Source organism: Oncorhynchus mykiss, chromosome 22 (genome assembly GCF_057628025.1).
Source record: "Oncorhynchus mykiss isolate SJ-2025 chromosome 22, ASM5762802v1, whole genome shotgun sequence".
In the NCBI taxonomy this organism is placed as follows: Eukaryota; Metazoa; Chordata; class Actinopteri; order Salmoniformes; family Salmonidae; genus Oncorhynchus; species Oncorhynchus mykiss.
Genome location: NC_143043.1, coordinates 13929019 through 13956759, shown reverse-complemented (window position 1 = coordinate 13956759; position 27741 = coordinate 13929019). Strand labels below are relative to the sequence as shown.

The 27741-nt window shown below is 42.5% G+C and overlaps 1 protein-coding gene across 23 annotated transcripts in view; it reads left to right on the top strand.

Moving 5' to 3' along the window:
- tns1b (tensin 1b) overlaps window positions 1-27741 on the top strand; it is a 278602-nt gene that overhangs the window by 71439 nt on the left and 179422 nt on the right. For 7 of the 23 annotated variants that reach the window (XM_090215536.1, XM_090215532.1, XM_090215526.1 and 4 more), the window contains exon 1: window positions 16240-16912. The exons of the other annotated variants lie outside the window; for them this stretch is intronic. In XM_090215536.1, coding sequence (XP_090071662.1) covers window positions 16832-16912 — 81 coding nt within the window. In that variant the 5' untranslated portion in view covers window positions 16240-16831. Of the gene's footprint in view, window positions 1-16239; window positions 16913-27741 lie in introns of those variants that run through there. 23 annotated transcript variants of the gene reach the window in all.

Here is a 27741-nt window from a genome sequence, read left to right as displayed (position 1 = left end):
AGAGAAAATATTGAGCAGATGTTTGATTCCCTTTTCAGTTGGTGCATATTTACTTCAGATGTATCCATCTCAGTTTGGACAGAAGGAATTATTGGAGATAGATTAATTTAGATGGTTATTCCTTTCTTGGACATTGTATTTCTGGATGAATAGTCTTACAGAACAGAAATATTAACCTTAGCATTTTTAATATGTGTATGTCAGTGGAGGCTCCTCAGAGAAGGATGGGGAGGACCATCCTCCTCAGAGAATTTCATTTTTTTGTAAAACATTAAATGAGTTTGCCTTTTTAGATAAAACTATACTAAATATTTTCACGTCACCAAATAATTGATTAAAACAAACTGTTTTGCAGTGAAGGTCTACAGTAGCCTCAACAGCACTCTCTGGGATAGCACCATGGTGTAGCCAGAGGACAGCTAGTTTCCGTCTTCCTCTGGGTACACTGACTTCAATACAAAACCTAGGAGGCTCAAGGTTCTCACCCCATTCCATAGACTTACACATGAATTATGACAACTTCCGGAGGATGTCCTCCAACCTATCAGAGCTCTTGCAGCATGAACTGACATGTTGTCCAGCCAATCAAAGGATCAGAGAATTAATATAGTACTTAAATCATTAAGCTACAGCTAGCTAGCACTGCAGGGCATAACATGTGGTGTGTAGTTGATTCAGAGAGAAAGACAATAGTTGAACAGTTCTGAACAAATTAACTTCTTCAAAAATGAAGGAGAAGCAAGAGTTTGGCCTACTCAAACACCCGGCTCAAACAGAGACAGGTGTTATGTTAGTTATCTGGCTATGGCTATCCAACACTGGAACTCTTCCAAGTCAAGGTAATTATTAATTTATTGCCAACGGGGCTCTCCAATGTAACTACTAAACTGCTTGCTGTACACTCTACTGCATGACTGTAGCGGGTTTACTAATGCATTAGTTCTAGAAGCTATGTTGACTATATCGTTACTTAACACTAGAACCACCATAGGCCAACGGCCACTGACGTTTGATTATGTAAATAAAAAATATGACTTTTTTATCGGGCTCTAAAACGTTGGCGCCAATGCGTCTCTCTCTCCTCACTGAATGAATGACAAATGGATGAGTGGGTGATTATTATACATGTTACTTGTTGTTACATGTTACTTCACAATTTAATTCAAATTAGGCCTAACTGAATGATAAGGACGGTGAAGGTGGCAGGTAGCCGAGCGGTTAAGAGCGTTGAGCCAGTAACTAAAAGGTTGCTGGTTCAATTAGGTGAACTAGGTGAAAAATCTGTCGATGTGCCCTTGAACAAGGCACTTAACCCTTAACCCGCTCTGGATAAGAGGCTGTGAAGAGGTTGATTTAATTTAGAAAGTCAATAGTGTAATAATGAGTTTGTGTTATGCAGATTTATCAGCTTTGGTGCTCATGTTTATAACACATAATTTGACCGCGCGACTTGCGACTTTTACGTTTTACTTTGTAAAAATAATCTGTTACAGGACTGTTTTATTTACTGTTACTCTATTACGAATCAAATTGATTGTAAGGGAAATGCTATTTATTGCAGTAGGTAGAGTAATGCACAACTTATCCTTGACTCTATCCAAGTTGACGAACAATGGGAAGCAAACAATGCCAGCCAACTGAATGAATGAATGGGCGTTAGCTGTGTACGTTACTTCAAAATAACTGAATGTTAAGGAGGGTAGAGAGGTTGATTTAATTTAATTAAATTTCCAACAACAGTGTAATGATGAGTTTGTGTTATGCCTATTTATCAACGTTGGTGCTCATGTTAATAATTCATATCCTTGACTCTATCCAAGTTGTAAACATAAACTATACCGAAACTAATTTCACACACAATAAGAGTTAGCCTATAGACAATATTACATTGACAATATTCTGATGAGTTATAGTATTATCGGCTGTTGTCAAATTTTAAATGAAGAGACGGGTGCATCTAGTAATTGACAGATACAGGGAAAGGAGCATCACTTTCAAATCCTCCTTCAAAGTCACATGCAGGTAAACATTTTTGATTTCTATATAGTATCAGAAAGAGCATATTCTGCAGTTTCTATGACACTTACCTTTGTCAAATACCTCTCAAAATTCAAGAGGTGCAGTTCTATTTCCAAATGTCACTTTTTCCAAGAATACCTGTGCTGTCCATGTGTTCAGCACATGTCTACTGGTGTGGCAGCATTGCTCTGGCTACTAAGCAGACTAGTAACATAATAAATGAAACATTAGCTCGTCTGTTTTCTTTTAAATACATTTTCTTGTTTCCACAATGTTTCTTTAGACCTGTCAAAACAAAATTGTAATGGACTTATTTGAGACGGACTTAAACTAGTGGTTCTTCGTTTTTACTTGTAGCCTAGAGTAACATAAACTAATGACAATGCTATTATGTTATTTGAAATGATTGTTTTCTAATGTTACCTAAGACCTTTATAAACACAACCAAATTATTATTCTTCCATTAGCATATATCACGGTCACCACTGATAAATCCATGATAATCGAAAATTTCAATAAGCATTTCTCAACGGCTGGCCATGCCTTCCTCCTGGCTACTCCTTGGACACTGTGCTAACTAACCTCCAAACGATCTTCAATGCTTTAATGCCATACAACCCTCCTTCCGTGGCCCCCAACTGCTCTTAAATGCTAGTAAACCAAATGCATGCTTTTCAACCGCTCGCTGCCCTCCTGTCCGACGAGCATCACCACCCTGGACGGTTCCGACCTAGAATATTTGGACAACTATAAATACCTAGGTGTCTGGCTAGACTGTAAGCTCTCCTTCCAGACTCATATTAAACATCTCCAATCCAAAATCAAATCTAGAATCGGCTTTCTATTTCGCAACAAAGCCTCCTGCACTCACGCCGCCAAACTTACCCTAGTAAAACTGACTATCCTACCGATCCTCGACTTCGGCGATGTCATCTACAAAATAGCTTCCAACACTCTACTCAGAAAACTGGATGCAGTCTATCACAGTGCCATCCGTTTTGTTACCAAATCACCTTATACCACCCACCACTGCGACCTGTATGCTCTAGTCAGCTGGCCCTCGCTACATATTCGTCGCCAGATGCGAGTCAGGATGCTGTTGATTGTGCAGCTGTAGAACTTTTTGAGGATCTGAGGTACCATGCCAAATATTTTCAGCCTCCTGAAGAGGAATAGGCATTTTCTTGCCCTCTTCACAACTGTCTTGGTGTGTTTGGACCATGATAGGTCCTTAGTGATGTGGACACCAAGGCACCTGAAGATCTTGACCCGCTCCACTACAGCCCCCTCGATGTGAATGGGGGCGTGCTCGGCCCTCCTTTTCCTGTATTCCACGAGCAGCTCCTTTGTCTTGCTCACATTGAGGGAGAGGTTGTTGTCCTGACAACACACTGCCAGGTCTCTAACCTCTTCCCTATAGGCTGTCTCATCGTCGTCGGCACCGACTGCCACTAGTGTATGTGATCCCTGTAGGAACGTCAGACAATGGAAATGCACCCCCACGATGTGCAGCTACAGTATGTTGTTGGTGCAGCTTTAGCCTGACAAAGAATACACTGACTTCGACATGGAGCTCCTTTTAATATCATCCCTAGTCCTTACCTCCATATGGACTGACTAGTATCTAGTCTTAGATAGATGTAATGTCTGCCAAGTTTCTCCATGCCTCAACAATTCATTGATTACAATGAGTTGAGTCTGAGCTACAGATTAGATTGTAAGCCACCTTCACTGACTTCAAGGCAGCAGTGAAAACTACCCCAATCTCCTTGTCTTAATTCCATCAAATCATTTGCAGTGATGCAAGCTCCTAAGAGCATGTGTGACACACCACCTGGATTCAGTCCTATGTATCTACGTTTGAAATTGTGTTTTCACTTTGGGATAAAAGTAGATACTCAGAGCTAGGAAATTGTATGTCATACACTACTGTACGGTTGAGGAACAATGGGAAAGTAATTCTGCTTTGAAAGTTGATCCACTTGTAACCCCACTTTTGAGAAAATGTCCCTTGGATGTTTTGGTACACAAACTGGAGAGCTCTTCTTTGTCTACACCTATTCAGCATCGTTCACACCATCTTAAGCCTTAGCCCCACCAATCTCTTTAAGGATTCACATGTGAGGTCATGTGAGTAGTTTAGTAAACAACCAAAGGTTTCAAGACTAAAAGTTGTAAAAGTAGTAGCCGACAATAAGGAAAAACTCCAGGTAAAAATACAGTTTATCTAGTCCTTGGCCTATATCCTAATCTGACTTTGGTGCAGATCCTGTTGTTCTTCAAGTTACCGTCTCTGCTAAACACTATATCATATCAAATATCAATTTATTTGTCACATGCACAGGATACAGAAGGTGTAAATGGTACAGTGAAATGGTTACTTGCATTGTAGCAATATCAAAAACAGAACGTGTGCAGATAACAATATTTTATCATTATTACATGACGCTTACCCAGAAATCCCCCAGCCACATCTAGCTAAGTGGATGCGTCACTATTGTCTAGACATGTACACATGTTCATGACAAACAATAGATCGCTGTAATCACCCCCAGACACACCTGGCTAACTTCATGGGTCATGTAATCATCTGGCAAAGTGAAGTCTTTTGTTTAGACATGTAGCTAGCTTGCTAAACAATCAACCGGCATACTAGCTAAACAATCAACAGGCATAATACCAACTCATACTACTACCAATACAAACGCTTTCATAGCTGTAGTATGACTCTGTAGGTAGCTAAAGCTAACCAGCTAGATTCAATATTAGCTAGCTAACATTAGGCTATAACTAGCAATGCAAATATGTTTCTGATTCACATAATATTTCTACAGAGATCATACATGTAATGTTAGCTAGCGAGCCAGCAAGCTAAAGTTCGCTAAACTTGCAATGAAAACGACTTTCTGACAAAATTAGAAACGTATAATATCTGAAAATGTAGCTAGACTCTTAACTGTATACACGGCAGATTGGAATCATTTAACTTAGCGTTTTGTTTGTAGCTACATGTTGTTTGGTTGGCATTGTGTAAAGTCATTCCGGTTCACACTGACCGTGGCGCATGCAGAAAGTAGCCCATCGGGCCTCCCGAGTGGTGCAGCGGTCTAATGCACTGCATCGCAGTGCTTGAGGCATCACTACAAACCTGGGTTTGATCCCAGGCTGTGTCACAACTGGCCGTGACCGGGAGTCCCATAGGGCGGCACACAATTGGCCCAGTGTTGTCCGAGTTAGGGTAGGGTTTGGCCGGTGGGGTCTTTGCTTGGCTCATCACACTGCAGCGACTCTTTGTGGTGTGCCTACAGGCTGACTTCTGTTGTCAGTTGAGTGGTGGCCGGGTTAAGCGTGCGGGTGTTAAGAAGTGCAGTTTGGCGGGTCATGTTTCAGAGGATGCATGACTCGACCTTCGCTTCTCCCACGCCCGTTGGGGAGTTGCAACGATGAGACAAGATTGGAATTGGATCGCAATTGGATATCACAAAATTGGGTAGAAAAAAGAGGGTAAAAATAATAGTAACAAATAAAAAAGAAAGTAGCCCATCACAACGTTTTTTCAACTGATCTAACGATAGTGCCTGCTAAATTCAGGGCATCAATATTGTTGAGATAAGTAGCAAATCTTTTGTAGTTTTCGATGTCTAACGTTATATCTTTCAAAAACGCTGTGGTAGAAAGGACTATCAACGCATACTGACCAGCTCAAATTGTAGACAGAAGTCTACATGGCAGACCAATCCAAACATCATCTCCCGGCATGTCCAGCCGATCCATTATCTCAGCCAATGATGGCTAGTGGGAATGTTTGTGTCTATTTCTAGGCTCGTAATTTAACAAATTCATATTTATAGATGCCCCCCAAAAAATGCATTTTGATAAAAAATAAAAATAATCTTTAAATGCCTCTCCTGTGAAGTAGTGACATGCAACATATGCCTAGCTTCCTGAAACGGGTCGCACATGTGTGCAAACCAGATGCTCCGTTTTAAACTTGTTGCACTCAGACCTAGCTACTATAGTGCCTTCAGAAAGTATTCACACCCCTTGACTATTTCCAAATGTCGTTGTATTACAGCCTGAATTTGAAATGGATTCAATTGAGATGTTTTTTTCACTGGCTAACACACAATACCCCATAATGTCAAACTGGAATTTAGTTTTTACACATTTTTACAAAATCATTACAAATTTAAATCTAAAATATTTTGAGTCAATAAGTATTAAACCCCTTTCATTAAGGCAAGCCTTGATAAGTTCAGGAGTAAAAATGTTCTTAAGTCGCTGGACTCACTCTGTGTGCAAATACGTCATACCTGTACCCCACACATACAATTTTCTGTAAGGTCACTCAGTCGAGCAGTGAATTTCAAACACAGAATCAATCACAAATACCAGGGAGGTTTTCAAATTCCTTACAAAGAAGGGTACCTATTGGTAGTAGATGGGTAAAAAATAAAAAAGCAGACATTGAATATCCCTTTGAACATGGTGAAGTTATTAATTACATGTTGGATGGTGTATCAATACACCCAGTCACTACAAAGTTACAGGCGTCCTTCCTAACTCAGTTGCCAGAGAGGAATGCAACCTCTCAGGGATTTCATCAGGAGGCCAATGGTGACTTTAAAAAATTGACAGAGTTGAATGGTTGTGATAGGTGAAAACTGAGAATGGATCAACAACATTGTAGGTATTCCACAACACTAACCTAATTGACAAATTGAAAAAAGGAAGCCTTTACAGAATACAAATATTCCAAAACATGCATTCTGTTTGCAATAAGGCATTGCTAAAAATGCTGCAAAGCAATTCACTTTTCATCTTGAATACAAAATGTTATGTTTGGTGCAAATCCAATACAACACATTACTGAGTACCACTCTCCATATTTTCAAGCATAGTGGTGGCTACATCATATTATGGGTATGCATGTAATCATTAAGGACTGGGGAGTTTTCAGGATAAAATAGAAACGTAATGGAGCTAAGCACAGGGAAAATCCTAGAGGAAAACCTGGTTTGTTCTGCTTTCCAACAGACACTGGGATATTACTTCACCTTTCAGCAGGACAATAACCTAAAACACAAGGCCAAATCTACACTGGAGTTGCTTACCAAGAAGACAGTGAATGTTCCTGAGTGGCCGAGTTACAGTTTTGACTTAAATCTGCTTGAAAATCTATGGCAAGACTTAAAAAGGGTTTGTCTAGCAATGATCAACAACCAACTTCATAGAGCTTGAAGAAAAAGTCAGGTGTGCAAAGCTCTTAGAGACTTACAGCTGTACTCATTGAAAAAGGTGATGTATTGACTCAGTGGCGTGAATATTCCTGTAAATGAGATACACTGTATTTCTGTCTGGGACTAAACCATAGCTACTCAGAAACCGCATGACACCTCCCCACCAAACTGAAGTGCTGATGAATGATATGACCTAATAACCACAGAATGTCTCCGATAATTGACAGAGATTTTCTGGCTGTAGGTTTCCTGGGTTTTAAAAGCAGATCAGTTTGACATAAGCTGAGGGCTATGTCAGTTGAACTTGGCACCAGCTGCCTTGGTATGCAAGTGATTAAAAAGAACTGGATCCCTGAGAGAAAGTGAAAAATTGCTCTTTGAAACTACAGAGCTTTCTGAAAAGAAGGGCCAGTTTCTGCCACTGACTTGCAGAACAGGCTGAGGAGAGTTGTTGCATGTGGGGAGAAACGTATAGGGAACATATGGGCAACATATGGGCACTATTGGTATCTTCAGATTTAGTATGGGCAATGTGTGGGGAACATTATTTCAGCTACAATGCGAGGGACAGAAAATGGTCTGTGCTTGACTATTACAATGACATTTGTGCTAAAGGATGTCTCGTTAATTAGGTTGAACTGAGGAAGACTGTCCTAAGGGACAACAGTGTGGTCTGTGTTTTTGTGGAACAGTGTCTATTTATGATAGTCTGTTCTTGAGCGTAACAAGTACAGAATAAATTAACGTTTGGAGAGGACAATAGGACATACTGGTGAAAGTTTGGGTCTGAAACAAACGGGAAAGGGAATCCAATAATGTTTTGGGAAGTAGAGTGATAGGCATTGGTTTACGTCCTGCTACACAAAAGTGCTTTGATACCTTTGGAAGAGTGCTATGTTGATGCAAACCATTAGCATTAGCATTAACCAACATCGTTTAAAAAACATAAATATTTCTTAGTGTTATAGTGGAGGTCTTTCGTTCTGGTGAGGGAGGTCTGGTACAGAGGCATGTCCCTTTCTCTCACTCTCTGCTCCCTACAGGATCCTGTTCTTCAAAGCTAGAGAGAGGGGAAAAAAACATGCATACCCATGTGAGCCCGAGCCCAGGGAGGGTGTGTCTGTATTGTTTTCCACAGATTGGGGTCTGGAGTTAGACCCGGTGGGATGGGGAGGAAAGGAGGGAAGGGTGGGGGGGACTTCCTCCCATCTACTGGACTCTAGGCTCTGAGCCAAGAGGAGGCCTGGTATAGCGGAGTATGACCCACTCCCCACTTTTGTTTTATGCACACACACACACGCATGCAGACATACACACACATACTCGCAGGAACACACACACACACACACACACAATATCTGGATTAATTTATTGGTTAGCTATGTGTGTGTGTGTGTTTTTGTGGGTGAGTGTGAGTATTCAAGCTGTTTGTGTGTTTGTTATTAGACAGCAAAATATTCCTTGTCCTCTGTTGTATCATTCAATCTGAGAGGCCTGTTTTATAGCGGTTACCACTATCTCTCAGTGCTGTGCCGTGAGCTGATTTCCCAGCACAGCCCGAGCTGAAGGTCAAAGTCATACTAATGCGAGGCCATTATGGATTTGATTAGCCTGGGAAATATTATTTTATACCCCCCTGCACACACACACACACACACTAATGGAGGTCGGTACCGTTTAAGATTAGGGAGAATGATTTATTTTTTTAATGAGCATGTCCTTATTTCTATTACAGCATATTGGATGACTGTCATTCATATTCCATTCACCCAGCTCAATGTAACAGCGATAGGTTTAGGCAACTACATGATATTCAAATTCGCCCTATACCCATCATAAGATTGCTACAACCTAGCTTACAAATGAAAGTTCATAATGTAGGTGCACAGGTCGAGAGACAGTGCAAAACCGTTTTGCAACTAAAACTAAAGTTTCTATTGGACAAATTCAGGTAGGTCCCTCCCAGTTTTGATTCCGTTTGTTTCTGTTTAAGAAACCTTTTGCAACAGAAGCGGAATGAAGACACGCCTAATCACCCGCACACACAGTTCACTTTCATAGCTACCATATACAGCATCATCACTTTTCTCGTTGTATAATTCCTTCACTCATCTACGCGCTCTCCTCCTCTCACCTTTTCCCTTCGCTTGGACTTCAGTGCACAACATTACAGCTGTCTGAATGCAATCACTGTTTCAAAATGTGATTATTACGCAACAGGACAGTTAACACGTACTGCCTGCTAATTATCAACTTGTCAATTTCAAATTATTTTCTAAAAAGTTGTATTTTCTAACAACAGCTTGAATTAAGGTGTGTTCCACCTCCTCATTAATTCACATAAAAGTAGTCCAAGTCAGCCCATTTTAGTTTGAGGTTTTACTGAGCTGGACAAACTTCACTCTTCGAGGAGAGCCCACCACTTCACCAATGTTTGCGCAGCAGAAGTCTGCAGACATTTGCAAAGTCTTGCACGAATTGGAATATTTTCTGGCTGGCGCTCGCAGTGCCCTCCTTGTTGTTGTCCTTACAAATAATAATAGTTCCTTATTTTCTGTATATCGCGTTGTCGTTTCTACTGTAGGCAAATACAATATGTATGTAGCATGCAAATTAATTACTTAAAAATCAGACAATGTGATTATCTGGATTTTTGTTTTAGATTCCGTCTCTCACAGTTGAAGTGTACCTATGATAAAAATTACAGACCTCTACATGCTTTGTAAGTAGGAAAACCTGCAAAATCGGCAATGTATCAAATACTTGTTCTCCCCACTGTATATCCACATTAAAACGAGTCATATATCGACATAACCTGAAAGGCTGCTCAGCAAGGAAGAAGCCACTGCTCTAAAGCCGACATAAAAAATCCAGACTTTGCAACTGCACACAGGGACAAAAAAATCAAAAATAGAACTGTCTGGCCATAATGACCATCGTTATGTTTGGGGAAAAAAGGGGGAGGCTTGCAAGCCGAAGAACACCATCCCAACTGTGAAGCACGGGGGTTACATCATCATGTTTTGGGGGTGCTTTGCTGCAAGAGGGACTGGTGCACTTCACAAAATAGATGGCATTATGAGGTAGGAAAATTCTGTGGATATATTGAAGCAACATCTCAAGACATCAGTCTGTAAGTTAAAGCTTGATCGCAAATGGGTCTTCCAATTGGACAATGACCCCAAGCATACTTCCAAAGTTGTGGCAAAATGGCTTAAGGACAACAAAGTTAAGGTATTGGAGGGAGCATCACAAAGCCCTGACCTCAATCCTATAGAACATTTGTGGGCAGAACTGAAAAAGTGTGTGCGAGCAAAGAGGCCTTACAAAGCTGACTTAGTTACACCAGCTCTGAATGGGTAAAAATTCACCCAACTTATTGTGGGAACTTGTGAAAGGCTACCCTTTCAAGGCAATGCAACAAAATGCAAGGCAATGCAACAAAATGCTAATTGAGTGTATTTTAACTTTTGAGCCACTGGGAATGTGATGAAAGAAATAAAAGCTGAAATAAATCATCCTCTGAACTATTATTCTGAACATTTCACATTCTTAAAATAAAGTGGTGATCCTAATTGACCTAGACAGGGATTTTTTGCTCGGATTAAATGCCAGGAATTGTGAAAAACTGAGTTTAAATGTATTTAAATGTATTTGGCTATGGTGTTTGTAAACTTTAGACTTCAACTGTATGTGTAGCGCCATGTTTGTTGACATTATACAATGCATTCTGGGTGTCACGTAAACATCTGTCAGACCAAAGATGTTATAATGAGGTGAAGGAATTGTTCACTCATCTTTCATGTAAACTTCCCAGAAGTAAATGAAGGGTTGTGAATGATCGTTGACAACACACCCCCTTCAACATGCATACTATAAACAGACCAAACTCATCTTATTTCCTCTTATTATCTTTGGTTGATGCGGGGGAAAAAACATGGCGGCGTGCATAAACTACCCATCATCAGTGTACTTTAAATTTCTAGAAAGTATTTTACTAAATTATTTAGATCAAAGGTGAGCTCAGCTGTGATTAATTAATAAGAGTAATTGCTATTAGCTAATTCATATTGTAGTTTCTGTCAGCCGAGAGTTATAAAAATATGACTGCTTGTGTTATGTCAATCTTTCCTCAGATAGCGCTAGGATAAATGTAGCCTACATTTTCCGGATTGGATGATTGTGTTATGCTGTAGCTACTTCTGTGGATGTCTGAACATTGCATCCCAAAATTAACTGGTCACATTCTGGACATAACTTTTTAAGGACTGTGTTTGTGCAAAATGTTTCCGTGAAAAAACAGTTTCTCCAGCCCAAATTCTGATTGTTCCGTTAATCGAAACTGGACGTTCTAAATAAGCGTTCAAATCACACCGGTTTGAGCGTACGCTGCAGGGACCACCGTAGAATGATCACACCTGTTTGTTGGTACCTGTGAAAAGGTTAATGTTATAAAGGTAGTCAACAAACTAGAACTAACGTGTGAGTAAATCCACAATCCAATCCATATGTACAATCATGCAGTACAGTGTAAAGCAAGCAGTTACACCGGCGGGCCCTGGTAGCAATAAATTAATAAAACCAAAAGCTTGCTTGACTTGTAAGAGTTGCAGTATTGGCTAGCCAACGAGCTAGGATAAATTAATTTGTTCTTAACTGTTTAGCTATTGTCTTTCTCTCTCTTTTAGTCAACTACTTTTCAACTACTGTAGCTCATGCTTTCAGTACTAGATTCGAGGGATGGGAATTGACCTCACAATACGATATTATCACCATACTTAGGTGCCGATACGATATGTATTGGGATTCTCACGATTGTCACGATTCTATATGTATTAACCTCTACGGGATCGGGACGGTTGAGCTAATGTGCGCTAATGTGATTAGCATGAGGTTGTAAGTAACAAGAACATTTCCCTGGACATAGACATTTCTGATATGAGCAGAAAGCTTAAATTCTTGTTAATCTAACTGCACTGTCCAATTTACAGTAGCTATTACAGTGGAAGAGTACAATGCTATTTTCTGAGGAGAGTGCACAGTTATGAACTTGAAAATATATCAATTAACCAATTAGGCACATTTGGACAGACTTGATACAACATTTTGAACAGAAATACAATGGTTCATTAGATCAGTCTACAACATTGCACATACACTTCTGCAATCTAGTGGCCAAAATCTAAATTGTGCATAAACTGCAATAATACATTGTGACCTTTCTCTTGCTTTTCAAAGACGATGGAAAAAAAATAAAAAAAATAAACACAGGTTTTTTATCTTTGTATTATCTTTTACCAGATCTAATGTGTTAAATTCTCCTACATTCATTTCACATTTCCACAAATGTCAAAGTGTTTTCTTTCAAATGGTATCAAGAATGTGCATATCCTTGCTTCCGGTCCTGAGCTATAGATAGTTAGATTTGGGTATGTCATTTTAGGAGATTTTTTTATTTTAAAAAGGGTCCGATCCTTTTAAGATTCTGTGCTGTCATTTTATTGCGGTTTCATGTTTTGCAAACATATTTCTCACCAAACTGTATGTCTGCTGCAGAGGGATGAGGAAATGAGTTTTGATCAGTCATGGAAATAAAAGTGCTGAAAACAAATGGGCTTCTATTTAAAAAAGAAGATGGAGAACAGATTATAAAATAAAAATACTGGATTTTTGTGCAGGTACAGCCAACTACCGCAAAAATAATATTGTGATATTGTCAAAATGATAAGATACAATATATCTTAAAAAAGAATATCCATATGTAACCTTATTGATTTTTCAACCCATCACTACTAGATACATTTTCTGATCCTTTGATTGGATGGACAACATGTCAGTTCATACTGAAAGAGCTCTGATAGGTTGGAGGACGTTCTATGGAAGTCGTCATAATTACTGTGCAAGTCTATGGAAGGGGTGAGAACCACTAGCCTCTGAGGTTTTATACTGAAGTCAATGTACCTAGAGGATGGAAAATAGCTGCCTTCGGCTTAACCATGGCACTACCCTAGAGGGTGCTGTTGAAGCTACTGTAGACCTTCATTGCAAAACAGTGTGTTTTGATCAATTATTTGGTGACGTGAATGTATTTAGGGTAGTTTTATCTAAAACTTTTTTCAATGTTTCACTACTTACATTTTTCAGAAATTTTCCTTCTCTGGGGATCTTTCACTGACACACACACGCACGCTTGCACACACGCATGCACACACATAAAGAGGATGTGTTTGTCCTTCTTTATCTCTATCCCTGTATGCCTTCCATCCATGCTTCTGTAGATGATGGTTTGTGATACTGTCACATCTGATGCCATGTGTCCTGTTTCATTCGCCAGGCTGGGGAGCAGGGACTGCTGGCAACTGGGGCACTGATCTGAAGGGATAAAGGGGGTAATCATAGCTGTCCTGCTGATAGCTTTGTCCACACTCTGTCCTTATGTGCACTGATCTGGTGATGTCCGGAGACGATGCTGTGTGTGTGTGTGTGTGTGTATGTGTGTAATTAGCCCTATGTCCCTGTTTTCTGGACACATGCAGCCTTACCAGAATTTGGAAAAGCTATATTGCAAATGTCCACCGGGGGCCACTATGCCTTGTGAGTGGGAATAAACCTATTTTGGGACAATTGTGTCTTCAGTTTGTGTCACCAACATAAGATTTCAGTCATGAAGATCATATTCAATCACGTCATATGAAAAACAGAGGAAAGCCCAAAAAATTGTCAGAGAATCCAGTCACCCAAGTCATAGACTTTTCTCTGCTACAGCATGGCAAGTGGGACCAGAAAGGCTCCGTAACAGCTTCGACCCCCAAGCCATAAGACTGCTGAAGAGTTAATCAAATGGCCACCGGACTTTTACATTGACACCCCCCCATTTGTTTTGTACACTGCTGCTACTCGCTGTTTATTATCTATGCATAGTTACTTCACCCCTTCCGACATGTACAAAACTCGACTAACTTGTACTCCCTCACATTGACTCGGTACCGGTACCCCCTGTACATAGCCTCGTTATTGTTATTTTATTGTGTTGCTTTTTATTATTTTTTACTTTAGTTTATTTGGTAAATATTTTCTTAACTCTTTCTTGAACTGCACTGTTGGTTAAGGGTTTGTAAGTAAGCATTTCACGGTAAGATCTACACTTCGCTGGTGTGCCCCCCCTTTCCAATTCATGGCTATGCCTGTGTTCCCAAGGGTGCATCTTATGGTTGTAATGGTTAGATCCAAAGTCTTTGACCCTTGACCCTATGGAATTCTGTTGTTGCTGTCCCACAAGGATTAAGTGGGAAGTTCTCCTTATCAGACCTGGGTTCAAATACTACTTGAAATCATTTGAAATACTTTATCTGTGCTTAATTGAGCTAGCCTGGCGCAAAGGAAACAGAATAGAATAGTCACAAAACTGCAACCCCGCCCCCCTGGCATTGCAGGCAGGCTAGAGCAAACGCTAAAATAACTTGAAAGATTTCAGATAGTATTTAAACCCAGGTCTTGTCCCTTACCACTGGGTCAGAGCCCTTACACATGAGGATGAAGTAAACAAGCAGAACGTTTACCCCTGTAACCCCACACAGGAGTGACCAGGTGGGAACTGCAGACGGTAGGAGGAGAAGGTTAGAGAGGGGCGTTGCTTCAATGACCATGGCATGTACACAAGTACAACTAATCTCTATCAGAGGAAGTCAACACCTAGTATTACACTGACTCAACCTCTACTCTGATGTAGTCCTAAAACTACTACACCCTTTTCTCCACGGCCCCTCATGTGATCGTGTGTTTGAGAGGGTCAGTTTGAGCAAGGCTAGTCTATTATTTGCACATTTTGACCACATAATGAGTAGTTATTTGGGATGCAAGGGGATTTGTTGATCAGTGATTCTGTGCCCTCCGACAGTCATGTCGTCGATCACACACACGCAGAGAGTATTTCATGATTTCCAGTAGCAGATTGGCACAGCACTTCACGTCCACGCTCTCCCCCACCACAGAGACCAGAGAAGAGGGAGAGGCAATCCCACTGAAAGACTGGTGGGCACTTTTTCCTTTTCTTTATCAGAGCTTATAGTGGAAAGGAATACTGTCTGGAATAGAAAGGTCAAACAGTCATCACCGAGATTTTTCACTTCAACAATTGCTTTGCCCCATAAAGATAGTTCTATTGTGTCCCCACTTAAAAAATGATTGAAAACTACAACGAATTGATAAAAAGTATTTGCGTGAACATTGTGGTGTAGTAGCTGAAACATTAGTGGAAGGGTTCTGGGCTTTAACACTGAAACATTTTAACACTGAGCTGGTTCATCTCGATAAGGTGACTGAGAGGAAATACCATGGGATCAGTCATTTTTCATACTGTGTGTGTGTGTGCGCGCGCGTGTGTGTGGGTGTGCATGCATGCATGCGAAAGACGTGAAAGGGTGTGTGAGTGTGCATGTGTGAAAGAAGCACAGGGGAGACCAGAGAGACTTAAAGCCAGGGCTAACGTGACCCATTGATGACCATTGAGAACTTAATGAAGCAGCTTTTCTTCCCAGTCCCGCTGTGTTCTTTCTCTATAGTAGGGGGTCAGAGTCTTTTCTTTCTCTTTTAGAGGAGGGCTCTTTGATTGTTGTGGCCTTGAAAGCAAAGAGTAAAAGCAATGCGTCTTCCCGGGCCTGGTCCTGGTTTATTTTGGGGAGGAAGCAAACTAGATGAGACCACCGAGCAGAAGAGATTTTCAGTCAAGAGTTTGACGGTACGGTGAGGGAGCCAGGATGGTCCGGACAGTGAAGCGGAGTTGAAACAAGCAGGAGAGTGGATATAGGGGATGCAGGGAGGGAAGAAGAGAGGGAAAGAAAAAGGGAGTTAATGAAAAATTTAAGCAACGTTAGCACAGACATGAGTGAGCACAGTTAGCTAGGGAATACCAGGGAACGAGGGATGGGGGAGGTGAGAAAGAGGGAAGGAGTGGAGAGGAGGGAGAGTTCAAGGAATGAATGAAATTAAGAATGAAGAGAGGGGAGAGGGGGTCGAGAGAGGGGCGGGTGGCTAAGAGAGGGGGGGAGAGGGATGGAGAATAAACGGAGCCCCTTTTCTGAACACCTCCCCCTTTGCTCCCGTGGAGAGGAGCAGCCTGACCCCAAAAAGCTTTGTGAAAGTTCCCTCAGTGGAGGGAGACGGAAAGAGAGACACTGGAGAAAAGAGAGAAAGGAGAGGTACTGGGGATAAAATAAGAGTTGGGGAAAAGAGAGTGAGAGGAGGGACAAAGTTGAGTTGGAGAGGCGGAGAGAGACAGAGACAGAGAGGAACATAGAGAATAGGGAACTAAATATAAACAAGAAGCAAGTGAGTTAGAGAGAGAGTGAAGGGGATCAAGTACGCCTGTGAGAGAGATTGAGAGAAAAAGAAGGAGAGCTGCAGCAGTCACCCTCTCTGGTATTCCCTGACGTGTCATGGATTTGCGGTGCTGGATATCCCTCCTGTTTGGACTAGTTGGGAATCCTGTGGCAGGTCTGGAATACTAGTTGGGAATCCAGTGGTCAGTCTGGAGTAGCAAGAGCAATAGCAGCATCCACCAGAAGGAAGGAAATATGCCTTCTGTGTCTCTCAGCCTGCCCGCAGCCCTAGCTGGGCAAGCCCGCACCTGGGTCTGCCTCTCCTGCATGTTCTGGGTGAGCTGTGTTTGTCTGTAAATGTGTGTGGGTGGGTTGTGAGACTGTATTGGTGTGTGTGTGTTTGTGGGTGTATGCATGTGTGGGTGTATGTGAGGGGTATGGGGGTGGGGGTCTATTTTTGTGTGTGTGTGTGTGTGTGTTTTTGTGTTTGGGGGTCTGTTTTCATGTCATTTCTCCAGGTAAACTGGATGGACTATACTTCCCAAGGGGATTATGTAGGGTGGTCAACCCATTGAAGTGGAATGGGGGTCTGAGGGCCTGTTGGGTGGTCTGGGTGGTCTGCACTGCCAATGGGGAGTGAGGGTATTAGGGTAGTGGATTGTTGGGGGGGTGAGATGAAGAGGGGGGAAACTTCAGTCAGAGAAGTTGTGAGAGAGAGTGAGCGAGAGAGGGATGACTGTGTTCCCTTAATCTCTGAGTTGACCCATTCCTGTCATCTTTACCCTTCCCTTAAAAGCTGGTTCAGTCTGACTCTCTCTCTCTCCCTCCCTATCTCTCCCTCTCTCTCTGCCTGGCCGAGACACAAAGCTATTTTTGCTCTCTCTTGTATAATTTAATCTAACGTGTGTTTGCTCTCTGCAAGGGGTGTGTGTGTGTGTGTATATGTGTGTGTGCTTTCGGAGCTGTGCTGAGAATGTCCGAATGCTCAGAGGTATGGAGGTGTGCACAAAGGCGAGTCTTTCACCTTTGTGAACTATGTTGTACCCCGTTCTTCCCATTATCCTTCATCAGTGACGTGAAATAACTGGACAGGTGGAAACAAAGTCTCCATAGTGGCCATGTCCACCATACTGGTAGTCTATGTTTTCAGATCGACCCATATACTTTTAGAAGAACTTAATCGAGAGAGGAACCACGGTGCAGCTGATTGAGATGCAACTATGATGGGATGGCCCTTTGGTCTATCTCTGCTCCTCTGTCAAACTATGGTTCTGGAGAGACTTAACTGACCCCTTGATTAGTTCATCAGCATTATTCCCTTTAGGGGAGGGGGATTGTTAAAGGACACCAAAGCCCACCAGCTAAGCTCCTAGTCACTGATTGACTGCTTTTAGGAGGCTGTATAACAATGCAACTTACTTCAGGGTGAAATTCAATCAAACCTCTCTCAGTAACGTTCATGAAGAATGTTGGTTTACATAACCGCTGCCAGGCACACGTCTTTTTATGAAACCTGGAAGCGTCTACCAATGAGTCTATTTATCAGTACTTCAAAGTCATTCTGTGACTTTATTTCACTATTTGAGTCATACATTAATAAGGTATGTTTCCCGTTTTTTGTTTGTTGGTAAAGTCAGGGAACGGAGTATAGGCTGAGGTGGTTTGGAGACCAAGCTCAGGAAGAATGCCACAATGAAGAGTGATGTGTTTCCAGCTGCAGAAGCAGTTACTGTCTAGTGAAGGGAGATGCAGGAAACGGACCTCCTCTATGAACCAGACTGGCGCTATCTGCTAGGCAAGCAGAAAGAGGAGGATCCTTTCCCCCCCGAAAGCCCAGAACGTCTGAACTGTCTTGGCTGAACAGACAGAAACAGTTGCTTTAGGAAAATATGAAATGACGTGAAATGACAGAAGATGACAGTCAAGATGCAGGAAATGAAGTCGCAGAAGACACTGGCCAACCGGAAGGGAAAAGTGAAAAGGGGATGGCATAAGAAGGCGCGAGAGAAGACCTTGCAAGAGGACAACATCGATACCTGAAACACCAATCTCAGGATGTTCTTCCACAATACACTTGTGAATTATTGATAAGATCCACAATGGGTTTATGGACAGTTTTCCAGAGTTTCTCAGAAAAGGCCAATGGCAAACAAATCAACTGTCCTCTAAAAAGGCTTGAAAATATGCCAAGAAACATAATCTTGTCAGTGAGGGTCATTCTTAGGTTGCATAAGTCTTTCATGAGCAAGGTGACTGGAAGAGAATACTTGTTATAAAGTGTGTACAATGTTTGAGCCCCAACACTACAGAAAAAGGACTTAACTCCGCCCAGAAGTATGATGTCACATGGGTACATTCCTTCTGCTCGACTCTATGAACCTTAGCGGTACTAATGGGAGTTGTTATAAGCCTGTGACATCATCCGTTTAAGTGCTGATAACATATCAGAAGGTTAAGAACAAAAACCTCAGATTTCAATTTATGATTGAAATTCCTTTTCAAGTGCAAAGTGTACAGATTTAAAGAGGACCTTTAGTGGTGTATTAATGGCCACTTCTACCAATATGCAAGGGCTTACGAAGGATTTTAAAGTAAACATTTCTTGCTGCCATGAGCCTCTGATTTAAAACAACACTACTTCAGAGTGTCACCTACAACTATAAGCCAAAGCAAATATTGACCCTTGCCTAAACCTCCAAGCTGTCAAAGTGGTCAAATAGCTTAATGGAATGATCAATGTCCATTAACCTACATTTAGTCAATCTGGAGACCAGGACAGTATAGTCTTCTCAGTGCAGGTCCAGAGTCAGAGTCAGGGGGAGACCAGGACAGTATAGTCTTCTCAGTGCAGGTCCAGAGTCAGAGTCAGGGGGAGACCAGGAGAGTATAGTCTTCTCAGTGCAGGTCCAGAGTCAGAGTCAGGCTCATGCTGGGGTGTTGTCGTGGTCAGTATCTCAAAGGCCCCAGTCTGGGGTACACACGTGTCAGAAACCTAATTCTAGATACGGTGCTTAGTGGGTTGGTTGAGGATTTTTAACACCATCTCTTTTATTTTAATCTATTCCCCTCTCTGCTCATTTACCTCTTTCTATCTCTTTGTCCTGTAGCCCCCCCCCCCCCTCAGTTCCTATAGGATTACCTATGATTTGAGTGAAAGAGAGTTGCACATGTGGGGCCCCTTTGAAATATGGCAGCGTTTCTGTAATTGCAACATCTGGCTATACGTTGCCCCAATGCTTTGCAGACATAATGGATTTGCCATGCAGTCCCTTTTCCGGCATGCCTCCTCCATTTCATCATTCCCAATCGCGTTCAATCGGACACATGCTTTATCTCGGAGTTCCACTCTGTGTGTGGTGTACGTTCCATTAGTTCATGGTGCAGCAATGGAGCGGAACAGTGAAACTCAGAGCAGCGTTCCGAAGTGTAGACCACCACTCCTTCTCACTACATAAAAGGGTGTTTAAGATTGGCCCTCAGCCTTCCCTGGCCCTCTCGCCATCTCCGCATGGATTGGAACTCCAATCTGGAATGGCTCTATGGTCCCAGCTTGTTGTTTAAATCAAGTCAACATTTATTGGTCGTGTACACAGGTTTGCAGATGTTATAACAGGAGCAGTGAAATGCTTGTTTCTAGATTCAACAATGCAGTAGAATGTCTCGCAAATACAATACAAATACACAAATAATCAATACATCTAAACAAGAAATCAAGAAATGACAGAGCGGGACAATTCACAATCCAGAGTATATTTCTATAGTGAGCATGTGTCAGAATCCAGCACATAAATAAGTGGTGTGTATAAACAGTATATCATTTGGAAAGAAAATGGTATGTACAGTAGTAGGTATATTAGGATGGGTTATGTTGAGAATACAGTAAATACATACACAGTGAGTAAACAACAGTATATAAACAGAATATGAGGTGGTCAGCGTTTCAATTACTATATAAACTCAGCAAAGAAAGAAATGTCCTCTCACTGTCAACTGCGTTTATTTTCTGCAAACTTAACCTGTGCAAATATTTGTATGAACATAACAAGATTCAACAACTGAGACATAAACTGAACAAGTTCCACAGACTTGTGACTAACAGAAATGGAATAATATGTCCCTGAACATTTTTTTTTTGTTTTTATTTCACCTTTATTGAACCAGGTAGGATGGTTGAGAACCAGTTCTCATTTGCAACTGCGACCTGGCCAAGATAAAGTAAAGCAGTTCGACACATACAACAACACAGAGTTACACATGGAATAAACAAACATACAGTCAATAATACAGTAGAAAAGGTCTATATACAGTATGTGCAAATGAGGTAAGATAAGGGAGGTAAGGCAATAAATAGGCCATGGTGGCGAAGTAATTACAATATAACAGTTAAACACTGGAATGGTAGATGTGCAGAAGATGAATATGCAAGTGGAGATACTGGGGTGGGTGGGGGGGACAAAATCAAAGTAACAGTCAGTATCTGGTGTGGCCACCTGCTGCATTAAGTACTGCAGTGCATCTCCTCCTCATGGACAGTACCAGGTGTGCCAGTTCTTGCTGTGAGATGTTACCCCACTCTTCCACCAAGGCACCTGCAAGTTTCTGGACATTTCTGGGGGGAATAGCCCTCACCCTCCGATCCAACAGGTCCCAGACATGCTGTCAGAACACTGACATTCCTGTCTTGCAGGAAATCACACACAGAATGAGCAGTATGACTGGTGGCATTGTCATGCTGGAGGGTCATGTCAGGATGAGCCTGCCGGAAGGGTACCACATGAGAGAGGAGGATGTCTTCCCTGTAACGCACAGCGTTGAGATTGCCTGCAATGACAACAAGCTCAGTCCGATGATGCTGTGACACACCGCCCCAGACCATGGTGGACCCTCCACCTCCAAATCGCTCTCACTCCAGAGTACAGGCTTCGGTGTAACGTTCATTCCTTCAACGATAAACGCAAATCCGACTATCATCCCTGGTGAGACAAAACTGCAAATCATCAGTGAAGAGCACTTTTTGCCAGTCCTGTCTAGTCCAGCGATGGTGGGTTTGTGCCCATAGGCGACGTGATGTCTGGTGAGGACCTGCCTTACAACAGGCCTACAATCCCTCAGTCCAGCCTCTCGCAGCCTATTGCGGACAGTCTGAGCACTGATGGAGAGATTGTGAGTTCCTGGTGTAACTCGGGCAGTTGTTGTTGCCATCCTGTACCTGTCCTGCAGGTGTGATGTTCGGATGTAACGATCCTGCGCAGGTGTTGTTACACGTGGTCTGCCACTGCGAGGACGATCAGCTGTCCGTCTTGTCTCCCTCTAGCGCTGTCTTAGGCGTCTCACAGTACGGACATTGCAATTTATTGCCCTGGCCACATCTGCAGTCCTCATTCATCCTTGCAGCAAGCCTAAGGCCCGTTCCCGCAGATGAGCAGGGACCCTGGGCATCTTTCTTTTGGTGTAGAAAGGCCTCTTTTGTGTCCTAAGTTTTCATAACTGTGACCTTAATTGCTTACCGTGTGTAAGCGGTTAGTGTCTTAACGATCGTTCCACAGGTGCATGTTCATTAATTGTTTATGGTTCATTGATGGGAAACAGTGTTTAAACCCTTTACAATGAAGATCTGTGAAGTTATTTGGATTTTTACGATTTATCTTTGAAAGACAGGGTCCGGAAAAAGGTCAGTTTCTTTTTTTGCTGAGTTTACAGTAGGCATTTGTCTCAAGGTGCAGGGCTGAGTACTGGGCAGGTAATCGGCTTTTCAACAATCTGGTGGCCTGGAGATAGAAGCTGTATTTCAGTCTCTTCAGTCCTGGCTGTGATGCACCTGTCCTGTTACATCTCTGTCTGCCAGAAGGTAGGAGAATGAATAGACCATGGCTCGGATGGCTGAGGTACTTGATGTCCTTCTTGGCCTTCTTCCTTTGACACAGAGTGCTGTAAATGTCCCGGAGGGCAGGCAGCGTGCCCCCGTTAATGCGTTGGGCTGACCGCACCACCCTCTGGAGAGCCATGTGGTTGAGGGCGGTCCAGTTGTCGTACCAGGTAGAAATTCAGCCCGACAGACTGCTCTCAATATGGTCTTAGGGGCCATGCCGATTTTGTTTCAGCCGTCTGTGGTTGTTGAGGCGCTGTTGCGCCTTTATTCACCACGGTGTCGGTGTGGCGAGACCATTTCAGGTCTTCAGTGATGTGCATGCCAAGTAACTTGAAGCTTTTGACCCTATCCACTGCGGCCCTCTCCTCTGTCTCCTGTTGTCCACGATCAGCTCCTTTGTTTGTTTTACATTGAGTGAGAGGTTATTATCCTGGCACCACTCCACCTTGGGTCTAACCTTCTCCCTGTAGGCTGTCTGGTCGTTGTTGGTAATCAGGTCTACTGTTGTGTTGTCAGAAAATTTGTTGATTGAGTTGGAGTTTTGCTTAGCTGTGCAGTCTTGGGTGAACAGGGAGTACAGGAGGGGGCTGAGCACACATCCCTGGGGGGCCCTCGTGTTGAGGATCAGCGTGACGGAGGTGTTGTTTTCTACCATCTCCACCTGGGGTCGGCAAGTGGGGAAAACAGAGGAGAGGTTGAATATGTCCGTAAACACTCCAGCCGGGGGTGCAAATTGATTTTGCTAGTCGCTCTCACGCAGATATCATATTAAAAACTCTGCTGTCTCCGCTGCCAAGAGGGGGGCCGCTAAAATGTTTTGCTCGCAAGGTGGGGGGGTCCCCCGGCAACATTTTGTTTCGGGCCCCCAAAAGGCTAGGACAGGCTCTGACTGAATATGTGGGTATGGATGCGGGTACGCAGACTGCGGCCCCTCATGATGAGTTCAGATTTTTTTTTGTGAGCCCCACCCCCATCAAAGTTGCCCGTTCCTGCTCTGGCTGGAAGACCTGTATTGGGTTTGTCACATTTTCTTGTGGGAAAGAGATACTCTGATCAATAGGAAAGAACATCTGTCTTCCAGTTCCATAATATATCCTGTTTTGGGGATTCAATATTGCCTTAGTTAGCGGTTTGACTGGTTTTTTCCCCTATGCATGTCCTCTTTTCTCTGATTTTGTTTTGTAATATGGCTTCAATGTTGTATTGGATCAATAGCAGAAGTAAGTGTTCTGATGAGACAGGCTGATAGTTTGTGACAACCCTCAGAAAAAATGTGGAGGATTGGGTCCACACATGCTGGCACAGAAAACAACCCAGATGTGTGTAGAGTGCTGCCATCCTCTACTCTCCATAGATGGTTCATGTCACTCATCAACAACTGTTTTGAGCGTTGGCTGAGTTCCCGAACACTGGCTTTAATATGGGGAGCTTTTGATGTTCCTCTTGTGGCTTTAACTATTTAACCTTTCCCAGGTTTATTTCTGGCTTAGTTGTTTTGTTTCACTTGGGGTTACCCATAGTTTGTCATAGAAACAGACCATGATCCTTCAGAGAGAGCCTGATCACCAGCATCAATCATTCCCCAATAAACAAAATCCCTTGTGGCTATGGAGACGAAATAGCACCACATTATTAAGATCACTAGCGAGGACTTCAGTTGAGTTTGATTTCCCTTTATGAGTGCAGTGAGATCGAGGCAGGCAATGGAGGTGAATAAGCCATTTATGAAGTGTTATGGAATTCTCTGCAGGTCTGAGCTGCGTCCAGTCTGCTACGGGATTTGACTGAGTAGCCTGGAGACTAGAGTTGCATGTGAGAAGACTCCTTCCTACCTTATATTTAGCATTATCAGATAGGGTTATACTCTCTTGGTCGTCTCTTGCTAAAACGGGTCAAGTTTGCTTGCATAAGATAGATTGAGTGATAGAGTGCAGTCTATGGCCAAATACTATTTTGGTCAGTGGGCAGTTATCCTTTGAGCACTATGTGCTTAGTACATTCAGGGGCCGGCTGCCCGGATCCAGGTAAAGCATATTCCTGGACAAAAAAATCACATTCTCCACTGAGCGTGCATTCTGTGAATGACAGTTCTTGAAAATATGCTTCTTTGCGGAAAGGCTCGGCTTGAGCCCACTTGATTAAACATTTTTACACTCAGCACCAGCGTTTTACATTCCAGAATTTACATGCATTGCTTTGAGAAACACAGTATGGTATTTCAAAATGCTCCACAGCCATTTTGCTCTGTAGACTGCGGAATTCAACTGAAAGATAGTTCAATAAAGCCTTGCAGGTGACATCACTCATAGACAGGGCTGGTTAGGCTGGACCTGATTCCAGTGGAGGTCAGGATTCATCGAACAGGAAGTGAGACATGGCTGTGGGGCGAGACATAATTGAGAGCCGAGAGTCCAGACCTCCTCCATCCTCCCCAGCATCTACCTCTGCAATCCCGCAATCATTCACAACTCATCACAAACTGTCCTTGGCTACATACCATAGGCTACTGAGCTTATATGTGTATGTAGGTGTGTGTGTGTGTGTGTGTTAAAAAGATTGACTGCTATGTGTGAGTCAATATGAAGGTTCACGCATTCCTGTATTGTTCCTGTATTGTGAGGGATTTTGGCCTCAGTTTTGATCCCTTGTTGCGTCTATAAACTCCACTTTCTGGCTTGCTTGTGAACACTGCCTTCACCGTATATGGCCATGTTGAGCTTCTGATACATTCAGCACCTGAATCAAGTGTGAGCCATGCCAGAACATTTCAACATGAATACTCGCCCAATAGACCTCCACTGCCGTGACGAGCGGTGAATTCTAAGGCTCTTTCTCAATTGTCTAAAAGCCCCCCCCCCCCCCCCCCCCCCCCCCCCCAGCTCGTTCCCATTATCTCACTCCCTTCTTCTAGAGAATGCTCAAAAGGTAAAAACAATGTGATGGAAACTCACCATTAGGCTTTCCTACTCTTGATCAGGTATTCTCAGAACAGTGCAGATGAAGAAGTGGAGAATAGGACAGATCTTTAGACAATTATTATTATTATTGATGCCTCTCTTCCCCTAACCAGTAGTAAATTATTGGGCTAGTCTGCTGACAGCCTGGGATTTTACACCCTGATAACAACAACAGCAATGATACAGGTGTGTCTGAGGCTGGGCGAGTTGCCCACTAGCTGAATACAGTAGTCTGCCAGCTCCTCCCATGCTGCCACCATCCAAGGAGGCATTATCTGACCGACTTATGGGGGAAAAAAAGAGTGTAGCAAAAACAATGGCTTCTGCGTCTGTCAGTTACAACATTACTCTTTGCAGCCAATCTGAAGCGACCATAATTCATGCCCTTCGCTTTATCATCAATGTTTTCATTTGAGGAGCTCTGTTGCCACAAAACAGAAAGACCATGTTGTATTTCAGTGTCTGCTTCTTGAGATTAAACAGTCTTCTTTATCAGATTATACAAATCTCCTGTGTGGAGTGCAAAAATGAGACCACTGTGTAAGATACATGTGTAACTTCATTATTTATGATGGGATATAAGAGCGACTAAGTCCCACAGAGGCGTGTATGCCTTTATGAGGCGTATAGTGAGGTGGTTGTTCTCCGCGGGATGACCGTTAGGCCTATGTACTATAACAAGTTGTGGAGCAGGCCGTGGTTTATGTTACCACCACCCACTCCATTATGTGCAAAGGTCTGTGTCAGTTTAAAGAAAGTACTTTCGGGGTTATGAAGCCTCATCAATTGTCAATCATCAAGCCAAATTGTAGCACTGGTGAAAGCATGCATGCTGTCTTTTCTGGGCAAAGAGCTCATTTCTGACGATGAACTTGGTTACTTTAAACTGAGCATGGATTAGGACCATTAAAGCAGGCTGCTTGCGGGAAGAGGTTTACAGAGGTTTTCGGGGCGTGCTTCTCCAGTGTTGCTCAATTTCTGACATTTATTTTCATTTGCTGCAATGTCTCTACGGCTTCTGGGAGAAAAGGATGTTCTGGTTTTGCGAAACAAGTGCCGACTACGCCAAACGAATTAGGCGATGTCATTCAATATCAAGTCCAATTGAACTGCTTTTCGTGCATGGTTATGATTAAATAATGGTTAAAGAATTCAAAACAAAAGCTATGACATGCCATTGTAATAGTGTAATGGCCTTACTCCCTGCTCTCTCTTCTCTCAACTTAATCATCATAGTCTCTTTATCCTTGTGGAATTTTGCTAAATAAGTCTTTATTTTATCTCAGCATTGCACTAAATTTGAGTTGGGAAAGCACCAGGAAATGTTTTCTTTTTTCTTGTAGAGCTTGTAGATGCCATGACGCCAGGATGCCGCTACCTACTTTTTTTGTTGAGTGTGGCTGAGTTCCAAAAGGGTTGTTTTGGCAGTCCCCATAGGATAAGCCTTTTTGGTTCCAGGAAGAACGCTTTTTTGGTTCCAGGTAGAACTATTTTGGGTTCCATGTAGAACCTTCTGGGGAAATGGTTCTACATGGAACTCAATAGGGCTCTACCTGGATCCAAAATAGTTTTGCCTGGAACCAAAAAGAGTTCTTCAAGGGGTTATCATTTGCCGAAGAGTGTGGGTTGTTATTTCTCCCAGGTCGGGACTGGACGACGGAAGCCACTGTATCCAGTCTGCCTCTGGGGGTGGAACATACATGAGTTAACCATCCCTGCAGATACCTGCAGACTGAGAACCAAAGCATTGTTATTGTTCAAAGTCATTGTTCTGTTTAGAAGCTGTCTTTTCATGTTATACCTTGTTAATGACTTCAGTTCAGACGATATATTTGTTGTTGTCTAAATGGATATAGACCTAAAGTGGTGTTTATCTTAAGCAGTTGTGGGTTGACACTGAATTAACTCTGGTAGTGAGATGTGGTGTGTTTGCATAGTGTAAAGTACAATTTAACAGACATTTGTGACTCATAAATGTAACATGTTTATGCAAGATGTATGCACTCTATTACTGCATACTGACATTCACATACAACTGCTGTTTACCAGGGCTCCCGAGTGGTGCAGCGGTCTAAGTCACTGCATCTTGGTGCTAGAGGCGTCACTACAGATCCTGGTTTGATTCCAGGCTGTATCACAACCGGTCGTGATTGGAAGTCTCATATGGCGATGCACAATTGGCCCAGCATCGCCGGGATAGGCAGTAATTGTAAATAAGAATTTGTTCTTAACTGACTAGCCTAGTTAAATTAAGGTTAAATAAATAAACATAACTCGATAGTGGATTGAGACTAGATTCAAAGTCTGTACTTAATGCTTCTCTCCCTCCATTCTGTTGA